Here is a 25,000-nt window from a genome sequence, read left to right as displayed (position 1 = left end):
CTTTCTCCTTTTATTTCTCTCTCTCTCTCTCTCTCTCTCTCTCTCTCTCTCTCTCTCTCCTCTCTCTCTCTCTTTCTCTCTCTCAATTAAATTCAAAGGGCTTTATTGGCATGGGAAACATGTTTACATTGTCAAAGCCCTTTCTCGCCCTTTCTCACTTTCTCTGCCTCTTTCTCCTTTTCTTTCTCTTTCTCTGCCCCCCACCCTCTCTGTCTCTCTCTCTCCCCCTTCCTCTCTCCTTCTCTTTCTCTTCCCCCTCTCTCTATCTCTATCTCTCTCTCAATACAATCCAAAAGGCTTTACTGGTATGGGAAACATGTTTACATTACCAAAGCAAGTGAAATAAACAATAAAAAATGAACAGTAAATATTACACTCACAAACGTTTCAAATGTAATATTATGGATATACAGTAAATATATACATAAATATGGTTTGTATTTACAATGGTGTTTGTTCTTCACTGGTTGCCCTTTTCTTGTGGCACACAGGTCACAAATCTTGCTGCTGTGATGGCACACTGTGGTATTTCACCCAGTAGATATGGGAGTTGATCAAAATTGGATTTGCTTTCGAATTATTTGTGGGTCTCTTTAATCTGAGGGAAATATGTGTCTCTAATATGGTCATACATTTGGCAGGAGGTTAGGAACTGCAGCTTGGTTTCCACCTCATTTTGTGGGCAGTGTGCACATAGCCTGTCTTCTCTTGAGAGCCAGGTCTGCCTACAGCAGCCTCTCTCAATAGCAAGGCTATGCTCACTGAGTGAGTCTGTACATAGTCAAAGCTATCCTTAATTTTGGGTCAGTCACAGTGGTCAGGTATTCTACCACTGTGTACTCTCTGTTTAGGGCCAAATAGCATTCTAGTTTGTTCAGTTTTTTTGTTAATTCTTTCCAATGTGTCAAGTAATTAGCTTTTTGTTTTTTTGTGATGGTTGGGTCATATTGTGTTGCTGTCTTGTGGCTCTGTGGGATCTGTTTGTGAACAGATCATCAGGACCAGCTTGCTTAGGGGACTCTTCTCCAGGTTAATCTTTGTGTAGGTGATGGCTTTGTTATGGAAGGTTTGGGAATCACTTCCTTTTAGGTGGTTGTAGAATTTAACGGCTCTTTTCTGGATTTGGATAATTAGTGGGTATCGGCCTAATTCTGCTCTGCATGCATTATTTAGTGTTTTACATTCTACACAGAGGATATTTTAGCAGAAATCTGCATGCAGTCTCAATTTGGTGTTTGTCCCATTTTGTGAATTCTTGGTTGGTGAGTGGATCCCAAACCTCACTTCCATAAAGGGAAAGAGGTTCTATAACTGATTCAAGTATTTGTAGCCAGATCCTAATTGATATGTCGAATTGTATGTTCTTTTTGATGGCATAGAATGCCCTTCTTGCCTGTGGCGCTGATGTTTAGGCCAAGGTATGTACAGTTTTTTGTGTGCTCTAGGGCAACGGTATCTAGATTACATTTGTATTTGTGATCCTGGCAGCTGGACCTTTTTTGGAATATCATTATTTTTGTCTTACTGAGATTTACTGTCAGGGCCTAGGTCTGACAGAATCTGTGCAGAAGATATACGTGCTGCTGTAGGCCCTCCATGGTTGGGGACAGAAGCACCAGATCAATAGCAAAATGTAGACATTTGACTTCAGATTCTAGTAGGGTGAGGCAGGGTGCTGCAGCCTGTTCTAGTGCATCCCGGTCTCACCCCACAGCCCTGAGGAAAGAAAAGTGTGTGTTTATTTTAAGCGCACACTTGTTGTTTTTGTATCTCCCTCTCTCTTTCTCTCTCTCTCTCTCTCTCTCTCTTTCTCTCTCTCTCTCTCTCTCTGTCTCTCTCTGTCTCTCTCTTCCTCCCCCTCGCTCTCTATCGCTTCCTCTCTCTTTATCTCCCTCTATCTTTTTATCTCTCTCTCCCTCTCTCTTTATCTCCCTCTCCCTCTTTTCCCCCTTTCTCTCTTTCTCTCTCTCTCTCTCTCTCTCTCTCTCTCTCTCTCTCTCTCTCAGCCAATGCTCAAAGCTTGCTGTCCTCCGTCTATCTTTCCATCCCTCGTTTACCATCTGTCTATTTGCCCTCGTAGCATTCTTATCTTCCATTTCATTTGCTTTTGCAGTCATTTTCATCACCACATAGCTTACTGTACTCTACACAGCACTGCTATAAAGAGTAATTGGTGCTTAGCAGAGAGGATGAGCCTGTATCTTCAACAATACCATGAGACGTGAGCCACAATCAGGATGTGAGCGAGAGAGCTGCTTGAGGATCAGTAGTTTTATAAATTCAATGGCAGATGGGGCCTGCAAACTGATCATGGTTCTGCAACACTGCAAGTGTGTGTGCGTGTGTGTGTGGGGTGGGGGGGGGTTTGGGGGGGCACTTCCTTGATTAAAAATCTATTTCTACAAATATGTAAATGAATATACTGTATAATGAAACATTTCTCAGGAATTGTTGTCCAGCGAAGTTGCTAATAGACACTGTCTAAATACTGTCTAGCTGTCACTGCTTTTATATGGAAATTACGTTGTTATTTTTTATTTAGGGCAGCACATTAGAAGCCATGGAAAATCTGCATATTTTCCAATAAAATGCCTCAATTCAAAAGCAGGTTTACACCTATTCACTCAATCATGCATTTCCCCTCAAATGTCTCAAATTCCCTTTATCCATGATAATAGCAACAATCAATATGTTTCCATGCCTATATACCATCCCAGAAAACTTCCCACACATGTTATTCCTCGCTTCCTCGCTTCCTCGCTCCTCACAGAATGCTTATGAGGCTGATACATATAGATCAGACATGGAAAGTAATGCACCTCCCACTGGCTGCTGACGTCAGGTCCCAATGCACTGGCCTACGTCTGCAGCTTGGAGCCAGGCAGCCTCCTGCAGCCCTGCCCTGTTCCTGGCACAGGGTCTGCTTCCATCCACTGGGAGACAGATGAAAGTCAATGGGCCCAGAGAGGGATATGGAGAGAGAGGCATCTAGCTAGCCTAGTGCAATCTGGATCTGCAAAGAAACCAGAGTAGAACATAGTGGTACTGTAAATGATCCAAAAGCAGTTTGAGTTTAATCAGTGAGTCAAGCCGATTAACTGCACCTCCTATGAAGGTCCAAGGATTTGGAATTGAAAATGGAAGTCCTTGAATAGTATGGTTTTGGGTTACATTTAATTTAGCGGTTCATTTGGAGTCTTTGCCAATCCAACTGCAATTACATTCTCAAACACTAAGGTTTTGAATCAGTGAACTTTTAAGACAAGAGTCGGCCTCTAATGACTAATTGAAGGGACACTAGTCAGGTCCAAGAGGACTTTGTCATCTTCCTGATGTTAGAAAACAATATGTCCGCACAGCATACTACCACCCCCAGGCCAATGGAGGAGTGAAATGCTTCAATCAGACCTTGAAGAATGGCCTTAGAGCATACCTTGCCAAGGGGTGTACGTTCACCAAGGCCCTCTTCCACAGAGATGACAATACTGTACTCAACCACCACTACACTTCCTCGCCATTAATTGACAGTACCTCACCATAATTACAGCTCCTCAAGGCTTGGAAAAAAGTCACTGACTGTTCAGGGCTCTATTTTAACAAGCATAACTCAATGGTAAATCTAAGCGCTGGTGGTAGCGCTATAGGTCCAGGGGTGTGTCAGAAATCCTTTTTGCTATTTACACAACAAAAAAATGATCGACGCAGTGCTGGCAGTGATGCGAAAGGGCTTGGTTTTGATGAATAGAGAGGCTTGGCCTCTCACTGGCCAATCAGAAGGTGCTCGATGGCTAAATATGTAGTTGCCTCAAGTTGTGTATTTACGGTCTTTTATGTATTGCTTGGAATCAACTCCAATTCCAATGTTAATCCGTTATAGTTTGTTAAATAGCTTACAGAAACTAATTAAGAAAATGTAGAAATAGCCCATCTTTGCTAAATACATTTCCTTGAACCTGTTTGCAGTCTACATTGTTCTAAGTAATTGCATGGCTTCATTGTGGAAATATATAGGCCTACATAGCATGCACACTGATATAGGGGCTAGGTCTACTGTAAATTACATCATGGATGAGCATGGACATGCCAAATATTGTCAATTGACAAGATAAAATTCATTATTGATATGGCCTAAAAAGAGAGCGAATAATTCTAGTCAAATTCTAAACAAAATGAAACAACAACTAGTTTTAAATAGTCTAAATACACTTACAGGCACCATAATTGCTCCCTGTAGGCATATCATTTTAAAACAATGATGCAGACTACGGAGGGTTTTACGTACATCCAAACTTTTCACAGTAGCTGGATCAAGATCCAATATAAAGAGAAAGGGAGAATGTCCACTCACCATTATACTGCTCCCAAATAAAAAAAATTATGAACATATTCGAACCATCTTACAGATCGCACTGCCTACAATACACAGATAAAAAGGGAATGTCAGCTCACTGTTTTGCTATCGCGATTAAGATTTATTTCCAAGCCGTGTCACAAGCCAAACCCTTTATCGACGGTCTTGACTAGCCTACTTGATTGCATTGGGCAGAAAAAAAACAGCCTTCATTGAGAGGAGGGGAGACTATGCTTGGTTTTTATCAAATAAAATGAAAAAGCATTCGTTTTTATGTTTCTTAATACGAGGTATACAGGCACCAGAAGCATATTACTCTAGTCCCATGTTCATATGGACAGTGTGCATCACGGCTGGATATGCTGCGTTTCCGCTGTCAAAATGAATTCCATAACCAAACGTGTTACTGCTAAAACCAGCTTTTTGTTGATCTTAAATAGCCCTACCAGCGTTGCCTGAAATTAGCACTTTGAATCATGTTTTTAAGGACACACCTCAAATGTTTCCACCCTTCCCATCTGAGCCCTAGGAAGCTGATATAAGACAGGTATATGAAAAGCCCTTCCCAACAGTGCAGAGAGAAAAGGAAATGAAGGATTAAGCCATGAGTTAGGACCTCGCAGAGACCCCAGCCTAGACCCCATCTACAGAACCATAAGACTATGGGGTCAGCCAATCACAAACGTAGAAATTAATCAATTAGCAAACTTGCATATCCTGTCACTGTGGTTCCAACCTCAAGGCAACACACACATACACTTTGCACATGCATGGGTACGCACGGACACACACGCACGCACACTTATCCTAACAACTCAAAACTCACATTTGTCCCATCTCACATCATATCAAGAGGGAACCCCACCAAAGCTACATAGAAAGACAACTCCCAAAAAGAGGTCAAATCCAGCTGGAACAGACCAACCCATCCTCCTCATAACAACCAGACTTGTTCCTACCTGCACCAGGTTCCACCCCTCCAGTGACTCAGCGATGATGGATGTGACAGAAGGACACACCCCTCCGAAGATCATCAGGTGTTTGGGTCCGTAGCATATGGCGTCGAAGAAGGCCCTCAAACCCTTGGCGTTGTCACACTGCATAGGGACAGATAGGAGGTTTGGAAGAGGGAAGGCGAGAGAGAGAGAGAGAGAGAGAGAGAGAGAGAGAGACAGAGAGAGAGAGAGAGAGAGAGAGAGAGAGAGAGAGAGAGAGAGAGAAGTTTAAAAGCTGCATTACATTTTTCTAGCCTATTTTGGGAAGTGGCTGGCATGCAACGGTGAAAGCACATATTTAATTGTGCTCTGTACTGCACAACTCTTACTGTAGCACGGTAGTATGGGCCTGCGTCCCAAATGGCACCCTATTCCCTATATCGTGCTCTACATTTGACCAGGGCTCAAAGGGGCTCTGGTCTAATGTAGTGCCCTACATAGGGAATAGGGTGTCACCTGGACCTCACCTTTGGAGTTTGTGGGGAAAGTTTTCATTTGGAAAGGACATAATTATGTGAGGCATACACAGACAGACTATGTTAGCTATATACAGAAGCCTAAATATACACATCAAATACATGTGTCACCTATAGATATGCAATGCATACCTTTAAGTCCATGTGTAGCACTTAAATACATTGTTATGCAATATGTGAGTACAAATCTGCAATACAATAGAAATGAACAAAACATGGCGTAATGTGATATCTCGAAATGATGTGTGAGAGAAAGCGAGCGAGAGCAGAGAGAGAGAGGGGGGAAAGAGAGAGGGGGGCGAGGGAGAGAGAGATGAGAGAGAGAGAGACGATCCCACTGCTGCTACTGCCGAATACAGCCATCACCATGGCAACGCTCTTGGCTCTGTAGAACTGCGGGAGGGAGATGAGAACAGGGGTAGAAAGAAAGAGAGAGAGAGAGAGAGAGAGAGAGAGAACGGGGGGAAAGAGAGAGAGAACGGGGAGAGAGAGAATGGGGAGAGAGAGAGAGAGAACGGGGAGAGAGAGAGAGAACGGGGAGAGAGAGAGAGAGAATGGAGAGAGAGAGAGAACGGGGAGAGAGAGAGAACGGGGAGAGAGAGAGAATGGGGAGAGAGAGAGAGAACGGGGAGAGAGAGAGAGCGAGGGAAACAAATGGAATAGCTCTATTGATTGCTATGTGAGCTCCCTGACTAGTTTTGCTGTGATTTTCAGAGTTTGTAATGATATTCCTATCACTTCTTGCCCCTAATATTACCAGTCAATTCAGGATGTTCTCCTGTGTGTATATAGAGTCCTAGGCAATGTCCACCTTGATGCACTGAAACTCCACTGCTGAGGTGGTTTCACCTTGTTAAGATCATGTAGGTCTGAATTACATTTTCTTCCAAGACGGCGTTGTGCGACTCAGTGGCAGGGATGAGAAATTGAACAGAGGACCTCAATGGAAATAAGCCTTAGGCCTTTATTGTGTTTTCATTCTCGATCATTTTTGTAATTATGTTTCTGGCAGCATTATGGGTATAGGTTCTCTCTTGCAACACAGCTCCAGTTACTAATTTCATTTTCAAATAGCTTGGAGTGTCGACTTCCTCATTTTTGTAGTATATTGACTGTTGTTAAATGACAACAATATCAATTGATTCATTTTGGGGTAAAAAAAATGTGTACAGTTTAAATTTCAAAAAAACTCCTGTATCTTCCTCCGCCTCCTGTATTTTGGGTAAATGAAACATAATAATCCCATAACCAGTGATCCACAAGGCACACGTGTGTGCCTACACTGGTACATCGTACAGTGCCTTCAGAATGCATTCATACCCCTGGACTTATTCTATATGCTCTTGTGTTACAGTCTGAATTCAAAAAGGAGTAAATATATTTTTAAATCTCACCCATCTACACACAATACTCTATAATGATAGAGTGAAAACATGTTTTTTGGTATTTTTGCAAATGTATTGAAAATCAAATACAGAAATATCTCATTCACATACAGTACCAGTCAAAAGTTTTTTACTATTTTCTACATTGTAGAATAATAGTGAAGACATCAAAACTATGAAATAACACACATGGAATCATGTAGTAAACAAAAAAGTGTTAAACAAATGTAAACATATTTTATATTTGAGATTCTTCAAAGTAGCCACCCTTTGCCTTGATGACAGCTTTGCACACTCTTGGCATTGAATTAATTAGACTGTTAGCACCAAGGCGGTGTTCCCTAGTAGGACGTTCGCTGTGTGCAGCTCACCCTGCACTATCAGCTCAAACATACATTTCACTGCCATGTCTACTTCTGATAAGCCGCTCAGTAAAACAATCAGCAAAACAATCAAGAATCCCAGAAAAGTGCTAAAAATAGCCCACATTAACTTCTTCGGGCTAGGGGGCAGTATTCAGAAGTTTGGATGAATGAGGTGCCCAAAGTAAACTGCCTGTTACTCAGGCCCAGAAGACAGATATGCATATAATTGTTTTTCAGCTCACCTCTGATTACAATGGCTGGGAATGGGAATATAAAAGGAAGTCCTCCCAGATTGCAGTTCCTAGGGCTTCCACTAGATGACAGTCTTTAGAAAGAGTTTCAGGCTTGTTTTTTGAAAAATGAGCTAGAATTTGTAGTTTTTCTAAGTGGCTCCCATTTTGGCTGTAGTGTTTGTAGCGCGTTCCGGTGAGTGCGCGTACTTCGTTACTTATCTCCGTAATGGTCTCCGGTATTCTCCGTCTTAAATTTCATTGTTTATTTACATAATAGGGTACCTGAGGATTGATTAGGAATGTTGTTTGATATGTTTGGAAGTAGTTTATTGGTAACTTATGGGATTCATTTGTATGCATTTTGAACGAGGGAAACCGGTGGATTACTGAGTCTAGCGCGCCAATGAAACAGACTTTTCTGGGATATAAAGAAGGACTTTATCGAACAAAAGGACCATTTGTTATGTAGCTGGGACCCTTGTGATTGCAACCAGATGAAGATCTTCAAAGGTAAGTTATTTATTTTACCGCTATTTCTGACTTTCGTGACGCATCTGCTTGGTTGGAAAATGTATGGAATGCTTTTGTGTGCCGGGCGCTGTGCTCAGATAATCGCATAGTGTGCTATCGTCGTAAACCCTTTTTGAAACCTGACAACACGGCTGGATTAACAAGAAGTTAAGCTTTTAAATGATGTATGACACTTGTATTTTCATGAATGTTTAATATTACGATTTCTGTCATTTGAATTTGGCGCACTGCAATTTCACAGGATGTTGGCCAGGTGGGACGGTAGCGTCCCATAACATATGTAGCATAAGAAACAAGGTTAATGAAATTGATAACTTGCTAGTAACAGAGGACATTCATATACTGACTATCTCTGAAACCCACTTAGATAATACTTTTGATGATATAATGGTAGCAATACATGGTTATAATTTCTACAGAAAAGACAGAAATGCCAAAGGGGGTGGTGTTGTAGTCTATATTCAGAGCTACATTCCAGTAAAGCTTGGAGAGGATCTAATGTCAAATACAGTTGAAGTAATATGACTACAGATTCATCTGCCCATTCTTATAGGAAGTAGCTATAGACCACCAAGTGCTAACAATCAGTATCTGGATAATATGTGTGAAATGCTTGATAATGTATGTGATATCAACAGAGAGTTATATTTTCTGGATGACCTTAAATATCAACTGGCTTTCATTAAGCTGCCCACCCACTGTAACCAGTTCCTGCAACCTGGTTCAGGTTATCAGTCAATCTACCAGGGTATTTACAAACAGCACAGGAATGAAATTATCAACATATATTGATCACATCTTTACTAATGCTGCAGAAATGTGCTGTAAAGCAGTATCCAAATCCATTGAATGTAGTGATCACAATATAGTAGCCATATCCAGGAAAACCAAAGTTCCAAAGGCTGGACCTATTACAGTGTATAAGAAGTACTGTCCTACAAGAGGCTTTGGAATGATTCCTATGTTGATGATGTAAAGACTATTTGCTGGTCTGTGGTGTGTAATGAGGAGCAACCAGACGCTGCACTTGACACATTTATGAAATTGCTTACTCCTGTTACTAATAAGCATGCATCATAATGAAAATTACTGTAAAAACTGTTAAATCCGCATGGGCTGATGAGGAATTAAAAAATGTTATGGTTGAGCGGGATGGGGCAAAAGGAATGGCAAATATGTCTGGCTACATAACCAATTGGCAAACCTATTGCAAATTGAGAAATCATGTGACTAAACAGAACAAAAAGAAGGAGAAACTATACTATGAAACAAAGATAAATGCTATAAAGAATTATAGGAAAAAGCTTTGCAGCACCTTAAATGACATTTTGGGCAAAAAGTTAAACTCAGCTCCATCATTCATTGAATCAGACGGCTCATTCATCACAAAACCCACTGCTATTGCCAACTACTTTAATGATTTTTTCATTGACAAGATTAGTAAATTTAGACATGACATGCCAGCAACAAACGCCAAACCTACACATCCAAGAATAACTGACCAAATAATGAAAGACAAGCGTTGTAATTTTGAATTCCGTATAGTGAGTGTAGAAGAGGTGACAAAAATGATTGTTGTCTATCAACAATGACAAGCCACCAGGGTCTGACAACTTACAAACTACTGAGGATGACAGCGAACGATATTGCCACTCCTATTTGCCATCTCTTCAATGTAAGCCTACAGGAAAGTGTGTTCCCTCAGGCCTGGAAGGAAGCAAAAGTCATTGCGCTACCCAAGAATAGTAAAGCACTCTTTACTGGCTCAAACAGCTGACCAATCAGCCTGTATTCAACTTTAACCAGATACAATACTACAGTAAATAACTTAACAACAGACTTTCAGCACATTTATAGGGATGGGCATTCAACATGCACGGCATTTACACAAATGACTGATGATTGGCTGAGAGAAAATGAAAATACAAATATTGTGGGAGCTGTTTTGTTAGTCTTCAGTGCGGCTTTTTTTTTGCGGTGAATCAGCTTAATATTGCGGAAAGATAGTTGCTTCTATCAATGTAAATGTCTGCCTCATTTCCAATCCCCCATATCTTTTTTTGGTAAATATATATGTCCATATACATACACGTACATACACATATGCATACATATACGCATATATACATTCACATACCTATATAGAGATACATACTTTTTTTAGAATATACCTTTATTTTTCCCCGCAAACCCTACCACCCTTCCCCCAATTGGAGTAAACTAATAAACAATAACACTTAGGCTTCTACCTTCCGTTTATACATCTTATACACATTTTACAGACACAATCTATTTTACAATAGTTATATTTTGTTTGTTTTTAGTCCTTCCTCTATTTCTGATGTCCATCAAGATTGATTTCTATTTAGAACTGTGCTTTTTCACAAAATTTCTGAACCTATATACGTTTTACACACTCCGTATGTTTTACATTATTTATCTTGTTATTAGTCCCACCCTTCAGCTCCATTCAACCCCTCCCATCTATCTCTTAACACCATCCATTTTGGATTTCTATTTGCCATATATTTTTCAACTGTGCTGTGATGCTTCACAAACGTACTGAACCTTTCTATTCTCATGGCTTCTACAGATTGTAAATTAAAAATAAATGTTTTTGCTAAAATAATGATTGTATTATTGATTGATTGACTATGGCTGTGATAGCCGTGTGTGTAGGTGGCAGGGAAGTCAGGCGCAGGAGAAACCAACTTGGTTAAACTGGAGTAGTTTTATTAAACAAAAAACGAACTCCAAAACCAATGTACAAAAATAACATGGGTAAAATAACCCGGCGCACACCGATACAAAAATACACGAGTACATAACATACAATCAATCACTGACAAGGACATAAGGGGAAACAGAGGGTTAAATACACAACATGTAATGAATGGGATTGGAAACAGGTGTGTAAGGAGAGCAGACAAAACCAATGGAAAATGAAAAACTGATCAATGATGGCTAGAAGACCGGTGACGTCGACTGCCGAGCACCACCCGAACAAGGAGGGGCATCGACTTCTGCAGAAGTCGTGACAATGGCTTTTCAAATCACCCAGTATTGCTATCTGCAGCATTAGTTCTAGACAAATGTTGCAATTCTCCAGCCATTCCTGGACCTGTGACCAAAAACGAGCTACATATAGACAATACCAAAATAAATGATCTAATGACTCTGCCTCCTCACAGCAAAATCTGCAGAGCTGGGAAGATTGTATCCCCCATATATATAACATTCTATTGTTTGCAAGAATTTTGTATAGTAATTTAAATAGAATTTTGAATCCGGCGTTGTTTTGCATATCAATTCATAAACCATGTGCCATGTGTACATTGAAAATCTCTTCCCAACTATTTTGCAATTTATATGGCACAGCTGTCAGTTTTTTGGTCCTTAAATTAAATTGGTATATGTTTTTATTTTTCACACTTTTCTTTAACCATTTATGTTCTTTAATGCAGGGCCGACATACAAGTTCCTTACTTTTTTCCCCTTCTACTTGCCTCTTCCATTTTTGTGGTAATGATGCAATTAGTTGGTTGTAATTTTGGGTAGAGCAGACATTTCCATATGTCTGTGTTAGCTGCATGTGTGACATAACTCCACCAGTCCTATTTATGATATCATTCACTACAATTACACCTTTTTTAAACATTTATTTCGATAAATATGTTTTTTTTATCAATTTGTATATTTGAGTTTAACCACAATATTTGTTGTATTATTTGTTCTGTCTTTTCAGGTGGATTAAAGTGAAATTGCAACCAACTTTCTAAGGCTTGTTTAAAAAATAACGATATTTTGGAGATTATTTCCTTTTCAAACAACCGAAAGTTAGCAGGTGTAATCTGAATAAAGGGAAAAAGGCTATTCTTGAACATGGGATGAGACATCCCTATCAATTAACTAGAGAACCAGTTTGGATTTAAGTATAACTTTTGTATGACTGATGCCTTTAGTGAGAGGTCTAATGCTTTAATATTTAATCATTTCTGGCCTCCGAATTCATATTCGTTATATAAATAGGCCCTTTTAATTTTGTCTGGCTTGCCATTCCAAATAAAATTGAATATTTTGTGTTCATATAATTTAAAAAGCAGGTCACTAGGTGCAGGCAAAACCATAAGCAAATAGCTAAACTGTGATATGACTAAAGCATTAATCAGGGTGATTTTTCCACAAATAGACAGGTATTTTCCTTTCCATGGTAGCAAGATCTTATCTATTTTTGATTAACTTTCTATAAAAATGTCTTTCTTTTGGGATTTGCATAACTTTAACCCATTTTATAAGAGATTCCCCAAAACAAAATATTTTTGGCATTTATACACTGCTCAATAAAATAAAGGGAACACTTAAACAACACAATGTAACTCCAAGTCAATCACACTTCTGTGAAATCAAACTGTCCACTTAGGAAGCAACACTGATTGACAATACATTTCACATGCTGTTGTGCAAATGGAATAGACAACAGGTGGAAATTATAGGCAATTAGCGAGACACCCCCAATAAAGGAGTGGTTCTGCAGGTGGTAACCACAGACCACTTCTCAGTTCTTATGCTTTCTGGCTGATGTTTTGGTCACTTTTGAATGCTGGCGGTGCTTTCACTCTAGTGGTAGCATGAGACGGAGTCTACAACCCACACAAGTGGCTCAGGTAGTGCAGCTCATCCAGGATGGCACATCAATGCGAGCTGTGGCAAGAAGGTTTGCTGTGTCTGTCAGCGTAGTGTCCAGAGCATGGAGGCGCTACCAGGAGACAGGGCAGTACATCAGGAGACGTGGAGGAGGCCGTAGGAGGGCAACAACCCAGCAGCAAGGACCGCTACCTCCGCCTTTGTGCTAGAAGGAGCAGGAGAAGCACTGCCAGAGCCCTGCAAAATGACCTCCAGCAGGCCTCAAATGTGCATGTGTCTGCTCAAACGGTCAGAAACAGACTCCATGAGGGTGGTATGAGGGCCCGACGTCCACAGGTGGGGGTTGTGCTTACAGCCCAACACCGTGCAGGACGTTTGTCATTTGCCAGAGAACACCAAGATTGGCAAATTCGCCACTGGCGCCTTGTGCTCTTCACAGATGAAAGCAGGTTCACACTGAGCATGTGACAGACGTGACAGAGTCTGGAGACGCCGTGGAGAACGTTCTGCTGCCTGCAACATCCTCCAGCATGACCGGTTTGGCGGTGGGTCAGTCATGGTGTGGGGTGGCATTTCTTTGGGGGGCCGCACAGACCTCCATGTGCTCGCCAGAGGTAGCCTGACTGCCATTAGGTACCGAGATGAGATCCTCAGACCCCTTGTGAGACCATATGCTGGTGCGGTTGGCCCTGGGTTCCTCCTAATGCAAGACAATGCTAGACCTCATGTGGCTGGAGTGTGTCAGCAGTTCCTGCAAGAGGAAGGCATTGATGCTATGGACTGGCCCGCCCGTTCCCCAGACCTGAATCCAATTTAGAACATCTGGGACATCATGTCTCGCTCCATCCACCAACGCCACGTTGCACCACAGACTGTCCAGGAGTTGGCGGATGCTTTAGTCCAGGTCTGGGAGGAGATCCCTCAGGAGACCATCCGCCACCTCATCAGGAGCATGCCCAGGCGTTGTAGGGAGGTCATACAGGCACGTGGAGGCCACACACACAACTGAGCCTCATTTTGACTTGTTTTAAGGACATTACATCAAAGTTGGATCAGCCTGTAGTGTGGTTTTCCACTTAATTTTTGAGTGTGACTCCAAATCCAGACCTCCATGGGTTGATAAATTGGATTTCCATTGATTATTTTTGTGTGATTTTGTTGTCAGCACATTCAACTATGTAAAGAAAAAAGTCTTTAATAAGATTACTTCTTTCATTCAGATCTAGGATGTGTTGTTTAAGTGTTCCCTTTATTTTTTTGAGCATTATATATAAACTCCATTCATACTTTATCAAAAGCCTTTTCAAAATCAGCTATGAAAACCAGGCCTGGTGCCTGGTATATTTCATAGTATTCTATTGTTTCAGTAGAATAGAACAGTTGCATCATCCCAGAGCCCAACTCAAGAAAGGTCTTGATTTACGAATGCATATACAGTTGCAGCTGTATGAGAAGGCCTGCAAGACTGTGCAAAAAAATGGCCAGAAATGGGGAATTTTATTAACCATTGTCACGTCCTTGATGATGGAGGTCAAATGCACCCCTTTTCCCTGAAACACCCACAACATGGTCCCCCGTACTGACCATATTCCCAAGCATCTCCATGCAGTCAGACTTTTGATTTTGTGCCACCAGTGCCACAATAATATACCCCCTCTCTGAATATCCAAGTGTGACCCTCTCCCCATGGGTTACTGCAGCTAGTGTTGCCAGCACTGCCACTGCCTGGGTGGGGGCACCCCACTGGAATCCCCACCGGCTAGGTACAAGGTCGTCAAGGTTCTCATTAGCAGCTTTGAGAATTTCCTTGTATATTATGTTCTCCCTTAAGGGGGCTTTGGCTTTGCAGAACCAACCCTGCCAAGCAGGCTCAGAATCTTGAGGGGCAGTGCTGCTCTAGGTCTCTGACTGCATTTTGGCTGCATACAGACAGCTTGCAGCAGGCCCATAAAACAATTAGGGACTTCTCCTTAGTATCTGGGTCATTCAGGTGGGTGTCTAGGGTATAGTGTTGGGGACCATTCCATCAATATAGGATCATAAATAAATAAATTAGATGTATAATTTATTTTAAAATGTTGCTCCCCATGATAGGACAATAAACAAATTAAATGTAAAAACGAAGTTCCACCATGATAGGACAATAAATGAATATATAAATAAATTTTAAAAAAAGTATATCCATCATCTGAACAACATTGAAAGCTCTCTCACAACCCCCGCTCACAGCAATACATTGGTTCTGGGATATGCAACCATTTCCTTTCTCACTCAACGCCACACTTTCCCAAACATAAACAAAACACACACCACACCATCTACACATACTGTGCCTTCTGTTTACTGAGTTTTTATCTTCACCATGTTGAATTAGTGCTTTAGTTATATTTGAAGATATATAGAAAAGCTATATTTTTTGTTGTATTATTACAATCCATAACCGGGCTAGAATTGTGTTTCATAATTTTCCTCATCTATAAGAACTTTGCAGCCATGGAGTAGTCTTTGTGTCTCTGAACAACTGGTTATCAATATATAGTTTATCGACGACGAGAGCTACTCGTTTCCCTTTTAATCTATTTTCCTTGAAAATTGGATACAGAACTTTACGCCATTCTGCAATTTCCTTCGGGAACTGGTCATTCATGCTAATTTGGGTCCCAGCAAGTCTTTTACCCAGGCTTTTAACCATTATTTTATCTTTAAAGAAAGCAAATTTGGCAACTATTGGGTGTTCATACCTCTGCCCTCTCTTTCCGAAGCGGTGTACACGTTCGAGTTGGATTTTGTTGATAGCTTTGCGTGGAATCTGAAGTGCTGTAAGGTGGAACTCTCTAACTACAGATTCAGGAACTTCTCCTTCTTTCTCTTGGATACCTGTAAGTGCCAGATTCTCTCTCATGGATCTAGTCTGTATGTCAAGTAAGGCTTCTCTCAGAACTGTGTTGTCCTTTTTAAGTCCATTAACTTCGGTTTCAATCTTATTGACTGTCCCTTTTAGCTTGTTTGTATCTTTCTCCAATGTCGCAGCTATTTCATCACTCATCTCGAGGCTTGCCTTCAACTTTTTTATATCATTACTGACTAATTCAAGTATACCCAGTTTGTCATTTATTGATTTGAACAGATCGGTTTTGACCTTTATGTAACAACTGTCTTCAAGAATGGACCAAGGCGCAGCGGGAATGTGGATACTCATAGTTTAATTCAAAAAGAGTATAGCATCCACAGTGAAAAAACAATAAACAAGACAGCAACAGTTTTGCAGGCTAACTAAACACAGTGCAAAAACAACTACCCACAACCCCAAAGAAAAACACACACTACTATATAGGACTCCCAATCAAAGGCAACTCAACACACCTGCCTTCAATTGGGAGTCCAATCACCCACAGAACATTTAACACACACAAACCCCCTGCCACATCCTAACCAAAACTAACACAATTGCGCCCTCTGCTGGTCAGGACGTGACAGTACCCCCCCTCAAGGTGCAGACCCCGGAATGCACCTAAAAGAAAAAACAAACCCCCAAACAACAAAAAATATCCCCCTAAACAATAAGGGAGGGAAGGGAGGGTGGCTGCCGTCACCGACGGCACTGTGCTACACCCTCCCTCCCCAACCCACCTATCCTGGAGGTGGCTCAGGTGCAGGACGTGGACCTCGCTCCACCTTCGGCGTCGCCAACTTCAGTGGCGCCGATAGCTGCAACGGGCAGACGGGCCACTCGGGCTGACCCTGGCAGACGGACCACTCGGGCTGGGCCGGAAGACATGCGGGCCACTCGGGCTGGACCGGAGGACAGGCGGGCCACTCGGGCTGGGCCGGGGGACAGGCGGGCCACTCGGGCTGGGCCGGAGGACAGGCAGGCCACTCGGGCTGGGCCGGAGGACAGGCGGGCCACTCGGGCTGGGCCGGAGGACAGGCGGGCCACTCGGGCTGGGCCGGAGGACAGGAGGGCCACTCGGGCTGGGCCAGAGGACAGGCGGGGCACCCTGGCAGATCCGGGCAGGCGGGCCACTCTGGCAGATCCGGGCAGGCGGGCCACTCTGGCCGGACCGGAGGACAGGCGGGGCACCCTGGCAGATCCGGGCAGTCGGGCCACTCCGGCAGCTCCGGGCAGTCGGGCCACTCCGGCAGCTCCGGGCAGTCGGGCCACTCTGGCCGGACCGGAGGACAGGCGGGGCACCCTGGCAGATCCGGGCAGTCGGGCCACTCCGGCAGCTCCGGGCAGTCGGGCCACTCCGGCAGCTCCGGGCAGTCGGGCCACTCCGGCAGCTCCGGGCAGTCGGGCCACTCCGGCAGCTCCGGGCAGTCGGGCCACTCCGGCAGCTCCGGGCAGTCGGGCCACTCCGGCAGCTCCGGGCAGTCGGGCCGCTCTGGCAGCTCCTGACTAGCGGGCGGCTCTGGCGACTCATGACTGGCGGGCGGCTCTGGCGACTCCTGACTGGCGGGCAGCTCTGGCGACTCTTGACTGGCGGGCGGCTCTGGCGACTCCTGACTGGCGGGCAGCTCTGGCGACTCCTGACTGGCGGGCAGCTCTGGCGACTCCTGACTGGCGGGCAGCTCTGGCGACTCTTGACTGGCGGGCAGCTCTGGCAACTCTTGACTGCCGGGCAGCTCTGGCGACTCTTGACTGGCGAGGCTAGGCTGACGCATTAGACGCCTGATGCGTGGGGCTGGTACTGGACGTGCCAGCTTGGAGACACGCACCTCCATGCTAGTGCGTATAGCGGGAAACACCGGACCGTCGAGGCGCACTGGCGGTCTTGGGCGCAGGTTTGGCATCACCCCTTCCGGCTCGATGCTCACCTCGCCCTGGCACATGCGGGGCGCTGGTACAGGGCGGACTGGGCTGTGCGTATGTATAGACGAGATGGTGCGTACCTCAGCGTAACATGGCGCCCTACACCTCATACGCACCTCCCTGTAATCACGGGTAGCTGGCTTACGGCTCTTCCTTGGCCTGGCCAAACTACCCGTGTGCCCCCCCAACCAACATTTCTTGGGGCTGCCTCTCGGGTTTCCTACCCAGCCGTGTTCCCTCACACCGCTGCCGTTGGTTCCTCTGTCCTGCTGCCTCCACTCTCCTGAGTGCCTCCACCTGTTCCCATGGGAGGCGATCCCTTCCGGCCAGGATCTCTTCCCACATGTAGGATCCCTTGCCATCCAGGATGTCCTCCCATGTCCATTCTTCCACCCGATGCTCCTTCCTCTTCCGCTGCTTTGTCCTTTGGTGGTGGGTAGTTCTGTAACAACTGTCTTCAAGAATGGACCAAGGCGCAACGGGAATGTGGATACTCATAGTTTAATTCAAAAAGAGTAAAGCATCCACAGTGAAAAAACAATAAACAAGACAGCAACAGTTTTGCAGGCTAACTAAACGCAGTGCAAAAACAACTATATCAACAAGGTAGGTCCTACATGCCCTAGTTTTGTCGCACCTGGACTATGCCCAGTCGTATGGTCAGGTGCCACAAAGAGGGATTTGGGAAAATTACAACTCGCCCAGAACAGGGCAGCATGTACACGTAGGCTTCCGGTTTAGCATGTGAATGGAGAAGAAGCTTGTGGATGAGGCGCATTAGTTAATTTAGCCCAATTTTTAGTTTGCATTACACTTTCTTACATATCGGATTTGATTGATGAGTTCGTAAGTTACCTTTTTGATTCAAATGTCACACAATCTGAGGAGCAGAAGACCTGTAACTAATGTTTCAACCATGATGACAAACGTGAATGGTAATGGCGTCGACTCCAGTCCAACCGTTACAGAGTCTCATGTGGTCACACTCTCCACAGATCTTCAGAACCTCCGTGTGGTTTTGATCTCGTAAATGACAACTACGCTTGTCACAGCTCAAAACTGCCATCGATGCTGCTCTGGCCGCCTTCTCCACCGTCCTGGATGGTGTCCGAGCTGCTGCAGATGAACAAGGCCGCCAGCTTGAGGGCTTTGAACATGACCTGTGTGACTACAGTGACCACATAGTAGCCCTTCAGAAAATGGTCGCCCGTCTGAGCTCCAAAAACCAAAAGCTAATTGACAAGACCGTTGTTATTGAGCCCTTTTCAGTAGCTTTACGGGCATTCTCCTCTTGCCAAGGTGTAACACGGGAAGGAGTTGAACATATGTTATCATTATACGCAGAAGATTTGTTACTCTATGTAAATAACCCTGTAATCTGTTTACCTTCTATCTTTTCTATTCTGGAGAACTTTGGCTCCTTCTCCGGTTACAAGCTGAATCTCCAGAAAAGTGAGTGCTTCCCAATCAATCCAGCAGCACTACAGCTCCAGCAAACAGACTTGCCTTTTCAGCTTAGCCGCTCAGGTTTCAAATACCTTGGAGTGAACATAACTCGTTCATTACATGCTCTTTTACATGCTCTCTGCAAACATTGCTCCTCTCCTTACGCAAATCAAATCTGATTTTCAAAGATGGGATAGCTTACCACTATCACTTATAGTGTCACGTCCTGACCCTAGTAAGATGTAATTTTCTATAGTAATGTGGTCAGGGCGTGACAGGAGGTGTTTTGGGTGGTTTGTCTATGTTTTCTATGTCTATGTTTTCTTCTAGTATTCTATTTCTATGTTGGAGGTTTTTGGGATGATCTCCAATTAGAGGCAGCTGGGTTGCGTTGTCTCTAATTGGAGATCATATTTATGTTGGGTTTTTTTCTAGTGCGTTTGTGGGCAGTTGAATTCTGTTTAGTTGTGTTCTGTGTAGACTTCAGTACCTGACAGAACTGTTAGCTGTTAATTTTCTCTTTGTTATTTTCTTTAGTGTTCTGAGTTTAAATAAACGTCATTATGAACACTCAACACGCTGCGCCTTGGTCCCCTCTATACGACAGCCGTTACATATAGGAAGGATTAATGCTGTAAAAATGAACAGTTTACCCAAATTCCAATTGTTTTTATCAAAGTTTTGTTTTACGTCAATCAATCAGGTTGTTACCACATTTATCTGGGGAAGAAAGGTACCCAGAGTCAGTAGATCTTTACTTCAGAGATGCAAGTTTAGTGGAGTGACACCAAAAAGTACTTGTTACATTTTGACAGGAAAATTGTCCAATTCACACACTTATGAAGAGAACATTCCTGGTCATCCCTACTGGCTCTGATCTGGCGGACTCACTAAACACAAATGCTTTGTTTGTAAATTATGTTGGAGTGTGCCCCTGGCTATCTATAAATTGAAAAAAACAAGAGGCAGGGAGTACCCTTCCATGTAAATGAAAGGGTAGTTGGGAGATGGTAAAATCATTGTACTTATGTTGATGTATATTTTGTAAAACTTGAATAAAAAATATATTTTAAAAAATGATGTACACGTAGAGCTAATAATATAATGCATGTCAATCTCTCATGGTTACTTGTTTTTGTAAGAAGTATTGAAATGTTGAAAGCACCGAGCCGTTTGTTTAAACTACTAGCACACAGCTCAGACGCCCATACATACCCCACAAGTCCAGGTCCAGAACAGACTATGGGAGGTACACTGTACTATATATAGCCATGGCTACATGGAACTCTATTCCACATCAAGTAACTCACGCAAGCAGTAAAATCGGATTTAAAAAACGGATAAAAATACACCTTATGGAACAGCGAGGACTGTGAAGAGTCACACACACATACAAACACACATAACATACACACTATACACACATAACATACACACTATACACACACGCACACCTGGATAGTGTGTTGTAGTGGACGGAGGAAACACACTAAATGTATTGTGAAATATGTTGAAATATGTATTTTAATGTTTAATAATTGTATTATAATGTAGACTGCCTTCATTTTTGCTGGACCCCATGAAGAGTAGCTGCTGCCTCGGCAGCCGCTAACGGGGATCCATAATACATGCAAATACAAAATTGCTCACAAGCAGCAGCCAAACTACAGCAGATTAGCTGTTCTGTTAGTTACAGTGCCACAGGGAAAGAGGTGTTGTTGAAACACAAACCCTACTTGGAGTAATAGATGACGTTAACACTGATTATTTCCCTTAGGTGTCCATGACAACAACTAAAGGATACATCATTCAATTCCAAAACAAATGCCATCATTGATTGAATTGGAATATGGCCGTTTGAGGCCTTGCTTGCCTTATCATAACTGTTCTGTACATCATTAAGGAATGCATTAGAACACATTCTCATACTGTAGAGTCAAAGAACAGAGCGGAAGGGGGGGGTGATCTGTGGTTCACACAAGCCATCAAACAGGGCTTCTCCTACAGCCTCCTGTTAATACTGCTGTTCCACGCCTTCTTCACCATCCTTCCCTGTGAATCCTTCAGATGTAAACAGCATGCTAGTTATTGTTTTTCTTCAAACACTACAGGTCTAGGAGATCAGATGAAACAGACATACAGTACATTCCAGTGAGGTCTGTGATGAAATACTTGTTCGTAGCCCCGGGAACGAGACATGTGACCTCACTCTACCCCCCCAGCCATTATTCCTCACCCTGGTCCAATCACAGCCAAAAGCCTCCCATTCAACGGTCACAAAGTGGTGGCCAACCAGCACTATGCCGGGGCTATTTTCTCCACCAGAGAGGGAGGGAAAGAGAGAGAGAGATGGGGGAGGGGGATATGCTTTGAGCGTTGTCTAACACATGCAGGCCAGTCCGCTTTCCCTCTTTCTCTCGCTCTCTCATTCTCTCTCTCCCTCTACTTCTGTCGAACATACAGCCACACAATCTGGCTTACTGGCGGTGCTTTGACCAGCGCTGGGTTGCCACAGCAACCCACACAGCACCGCTTTGAGTGGTAAATAAAGGAGCTGGCCGGGAGCTTGGTGGAGCTTGGTAGAGTTTGGTATTTGACAGCTACTGTATATTTAGCGTGTGATTGGGAGACATAATCACAGAAGCATTCATCAGAAACTATTCAGACAGCGGAGATGTTTAGGAGTTAATGGTGGATGGAGTGATGGAGAGAGAAGGGGAGATGAGAATAGAAGAGAGGAGAGGAGAAGGCCAGGCCAGACCCAGTCCCCCGTCACTGCCGCTTGTTTGGGCTCAGACACAGAGGCAATCCACGACCACTCTCAGGGAGAGACACTGAACAAAGTAGCTAAGTACTGCTGAAGACGGCCGGTGCTAACCCTGAACAAAGTAGCTAAGTACTGCAGTAGACGGCCGGTGCTAACCCTGAACAAAGTAGCTAAGTACTGCAGTAGACGGCCGGTGCTAACCCTGAACAAAGTAGCTAAGTACTGCAGTAGACGGCCGGTGCTAACCCTGAACAAAGTAGCTAAGTACTGTCAAAGACGGCAGGTGCTAACCCTGAACAAAGTAGCTAAGTACTGCCGAAGACGGCCGGTGCTAACCCTGAACAAAGTAGCTAAGTACTGCAGTAGACGGCCGGTGCTAACCCTGAACAAACTAGCTAAGTACTGTCAAAGACGGCAGGTGCTAACCCTGAACAAAGTAGGTAAGTACTGCCGATGACGGCCGGTGCTAACCCTGAACAAAGTAGCTAAGTACTGCCGAAGAACCCCAGTGCTAATCCTGAACAAAGTAGCTAAGTACTGCCGAAGAACCCCAGTGCTAATCCTGAACAAAGTAGGTAAGTACTGCCGATGACGGCCGGTGCTAACCCTGAACAAAGTAGCTAAGTTCTGCCGAAGAACCCCAGTGCTAATCCTGAACAAAGTAGCTAAGTACTGCCGAAGAACCCCAGTGCTAATCCTGAACAAAGTAGCTAAGTACTGCCGAAGAACCCCAGTGTTAACCCTGAACAAAGTCGCTAAGTCCTGCCGAAGAACCCCAGTGTTAACCCTGAACAAAGTCGCTAAGTCCTGCCGAAGAACCCCAGTGTTAACCCTGAACAAAGTAGCTAAGTACTGCCGAAGAACCCCAGTGTTAACCCTGAACAAAGTAGCTAAGTACTGCCGAAGAACCCCAGTGTTAACCCTGAACAAAGTCGCTAAGTCCTGCCGAAGAACCCCAGTGTTAACCCTGAACAAAGTAGCTAAGTACTGCCGAAGAACCCCAGTGTTAACCCTGAACAAAGTAGCTAAGTACTGCCGAAGAACCCCAGTGTTAACCCTGAACAAAGTAGCTAAGTACTGCAGAAGATAACCGGTGCTAACCCCGTAGCACACTACTGCCACCGTGGGGAGCTGATGAGAACATGGTGAGAGGACATCAAGATCACCTACTTTAAATGACTGTGGATGGAAAGATAATTCAAAGGACAGCAGTACTAAACCAAATGCCTAGGCAAGAGCTGCTCTTAAATAACCCATAGTGCTCTGGTCAAAAGGGCTGCTCTTAAATAACCCGTAAGGCTCTGGTAATACACCTTATAGGGAACCGGGTACCATTTCAGACACAGCCCGATGTTGATGAAAATTCTATAGGGCTCATCATGTCCACCCTAATGTCTGAATGACCTTCAGGTTTGAATGACACTGGAACAACATTTCTATTCAGAATATTGTATTTAGAATGACCTACAGTATTCGTGCTGAGAGACATCCATGGTCACCATAACAACCATATAAGTCATACAAAGCATTCGTGAAATCAAGATATTAAAAAATGTGTTAGACTGCAATTAACTGGAGATTATGTAATATTAGAATGTTTTTCATGGTCCCTTCTCTCAGTAAGAACACAATGTCCATACAATCTTATTCAACACAATGGCACAACAAAGACAAATACAAACAATTATTGTGGCATTGAATCTGGAAGCTCACTCCATAAAATGTCCAGGCGCATGTGTGTGTGATATCGCGATAACAACAAGAGATAATCAGAGGGTGCTAACCATGATGAAATGCCTAGCAGTGGAAACTGCAGCAGCTGCACCTGTCGCCATTTAAACCAAATTACTGCACTCAAATAAGAAACCTGAGGCCCCCCGGCATTGCACTACACTGTGGTGTGTGTGTGTGTGTGTTTCTGTGTGTGTGTGGTAAGCCTTGATGGAGAGCACTGTATCACATACAGTCTGCTCTCGACACACAGGCTGTCCGCTAGCTAATAACATGCGCAATATCACAGCATCGCAACATCGCAGGATCGCAGCATTGCAGCATCGCAACATAGCAGCATCGCAACATTACAATATCCCAGCATCACAGCATCACAACATCACAACATCGCAGCATCGGAGCATCACAACATCACAATATCACAGCATCACAGCATTGCAACATCGCAGCATCACAACATCGCAGGATCGCAACATAGCAGCATCGCAACATAGCAGCATCGCAACATAGCAGCATCGCAACATTACAATATCCCAGCATCACAGCATCACAGCATTGCAACATCGCAGCATCACAACATTGCAGGATCGCAGCATCGCAACATAGCAGCATCGCAACGTAGCAGCATCGCAACATAGCAGCATCGCAACATTACAATATCCCAGCATCACAACATCGCAGCATCGCAACATCACAATATCACAGCATCACAGCATTGCAACATCGCAGCATCACAACATCGCAGGATCGCAGCATCGCAACATAGCAGCATCGCAACATAGCAGCATCGCAACATCGTAACATCACAATATCACAGCATCACAACATCACAGCATCGCAACATAGCAGCATCGCAACATAGCAGCATCGCAACATCACAATATCACAGCATCACAGCATCGCAACATCGCAGCATCACAACATCGCAGGATCGCAGCATCGCAACATAGCAGCATCGCAACATAGCAGCATCGCAACATCGCAACATCACAATATCACAGCATCACAACATCACAATATCACAGCATCACAACATCACAGGGTGATAATATATGACATGCCAAATTCCAGGACCCCATTTGGAGAGAGATGGAGAGAGAGAGAGAGAGAGAGAGAGAGAGAGATAGGGAGAGGGGAGAGAGAGAGAGAGAGAGAGAGAGAGAGAGAGTGCGATAGGGAGAGGGGGGGAGAGAGAGAGATGGGGAGAGAGGGAGTGCGATAGGTAGAGGGGGAGAGAGAGTGCGATAGGGAGAGGGGGAGAGAGAG

At 43.8% G+C, this 25,000-nt stretch overlaps 1 protein-coding gene across 1 annotated transcript in view; it reads right to left on the bottom strand.

The window, feature by feature from the left end:
* LOC106588960 (gamma-aminobutyric acid type B receptor subunit 2) overlaps positions 1-25,000 on the bottom strand; it is a 462,346-nt gene that overhangs the window by 327,454 nt on the left and 109,892 nt on the right. Inside the window, exon 2 of the mRNA XM_014178545.2 lies at positions 5,311-5,448. Within this exon, the coding sequence (XP_014034020.2) occupies positions 5,311-5,448 (138 nt within the window). The remainder of the gene's footprint in view (positions 1-5,310; positions 5,449-25,000) is intronic.

The sequence above is a fragment of the Salmo salar genome, chromosome ssa27 (genome assembly GCF_905237065.1).
Source record: "Salmo salar chromosome ssa27, Ssal_v3.1, whole genome shotgun sequence".
In the NCBI taxonomy this organism is placed as follows: domain Eukaryota; kingdom Metazoa; phylum Chordata; class Actinopteri; order Salmoniformes; family Salmonidae; genus Salmo; species Salmo salar.
Note: the sequence above shows the minus strand (reverse complement) of the source record. Positions and strands in the feature narration are given on the sequence as shown.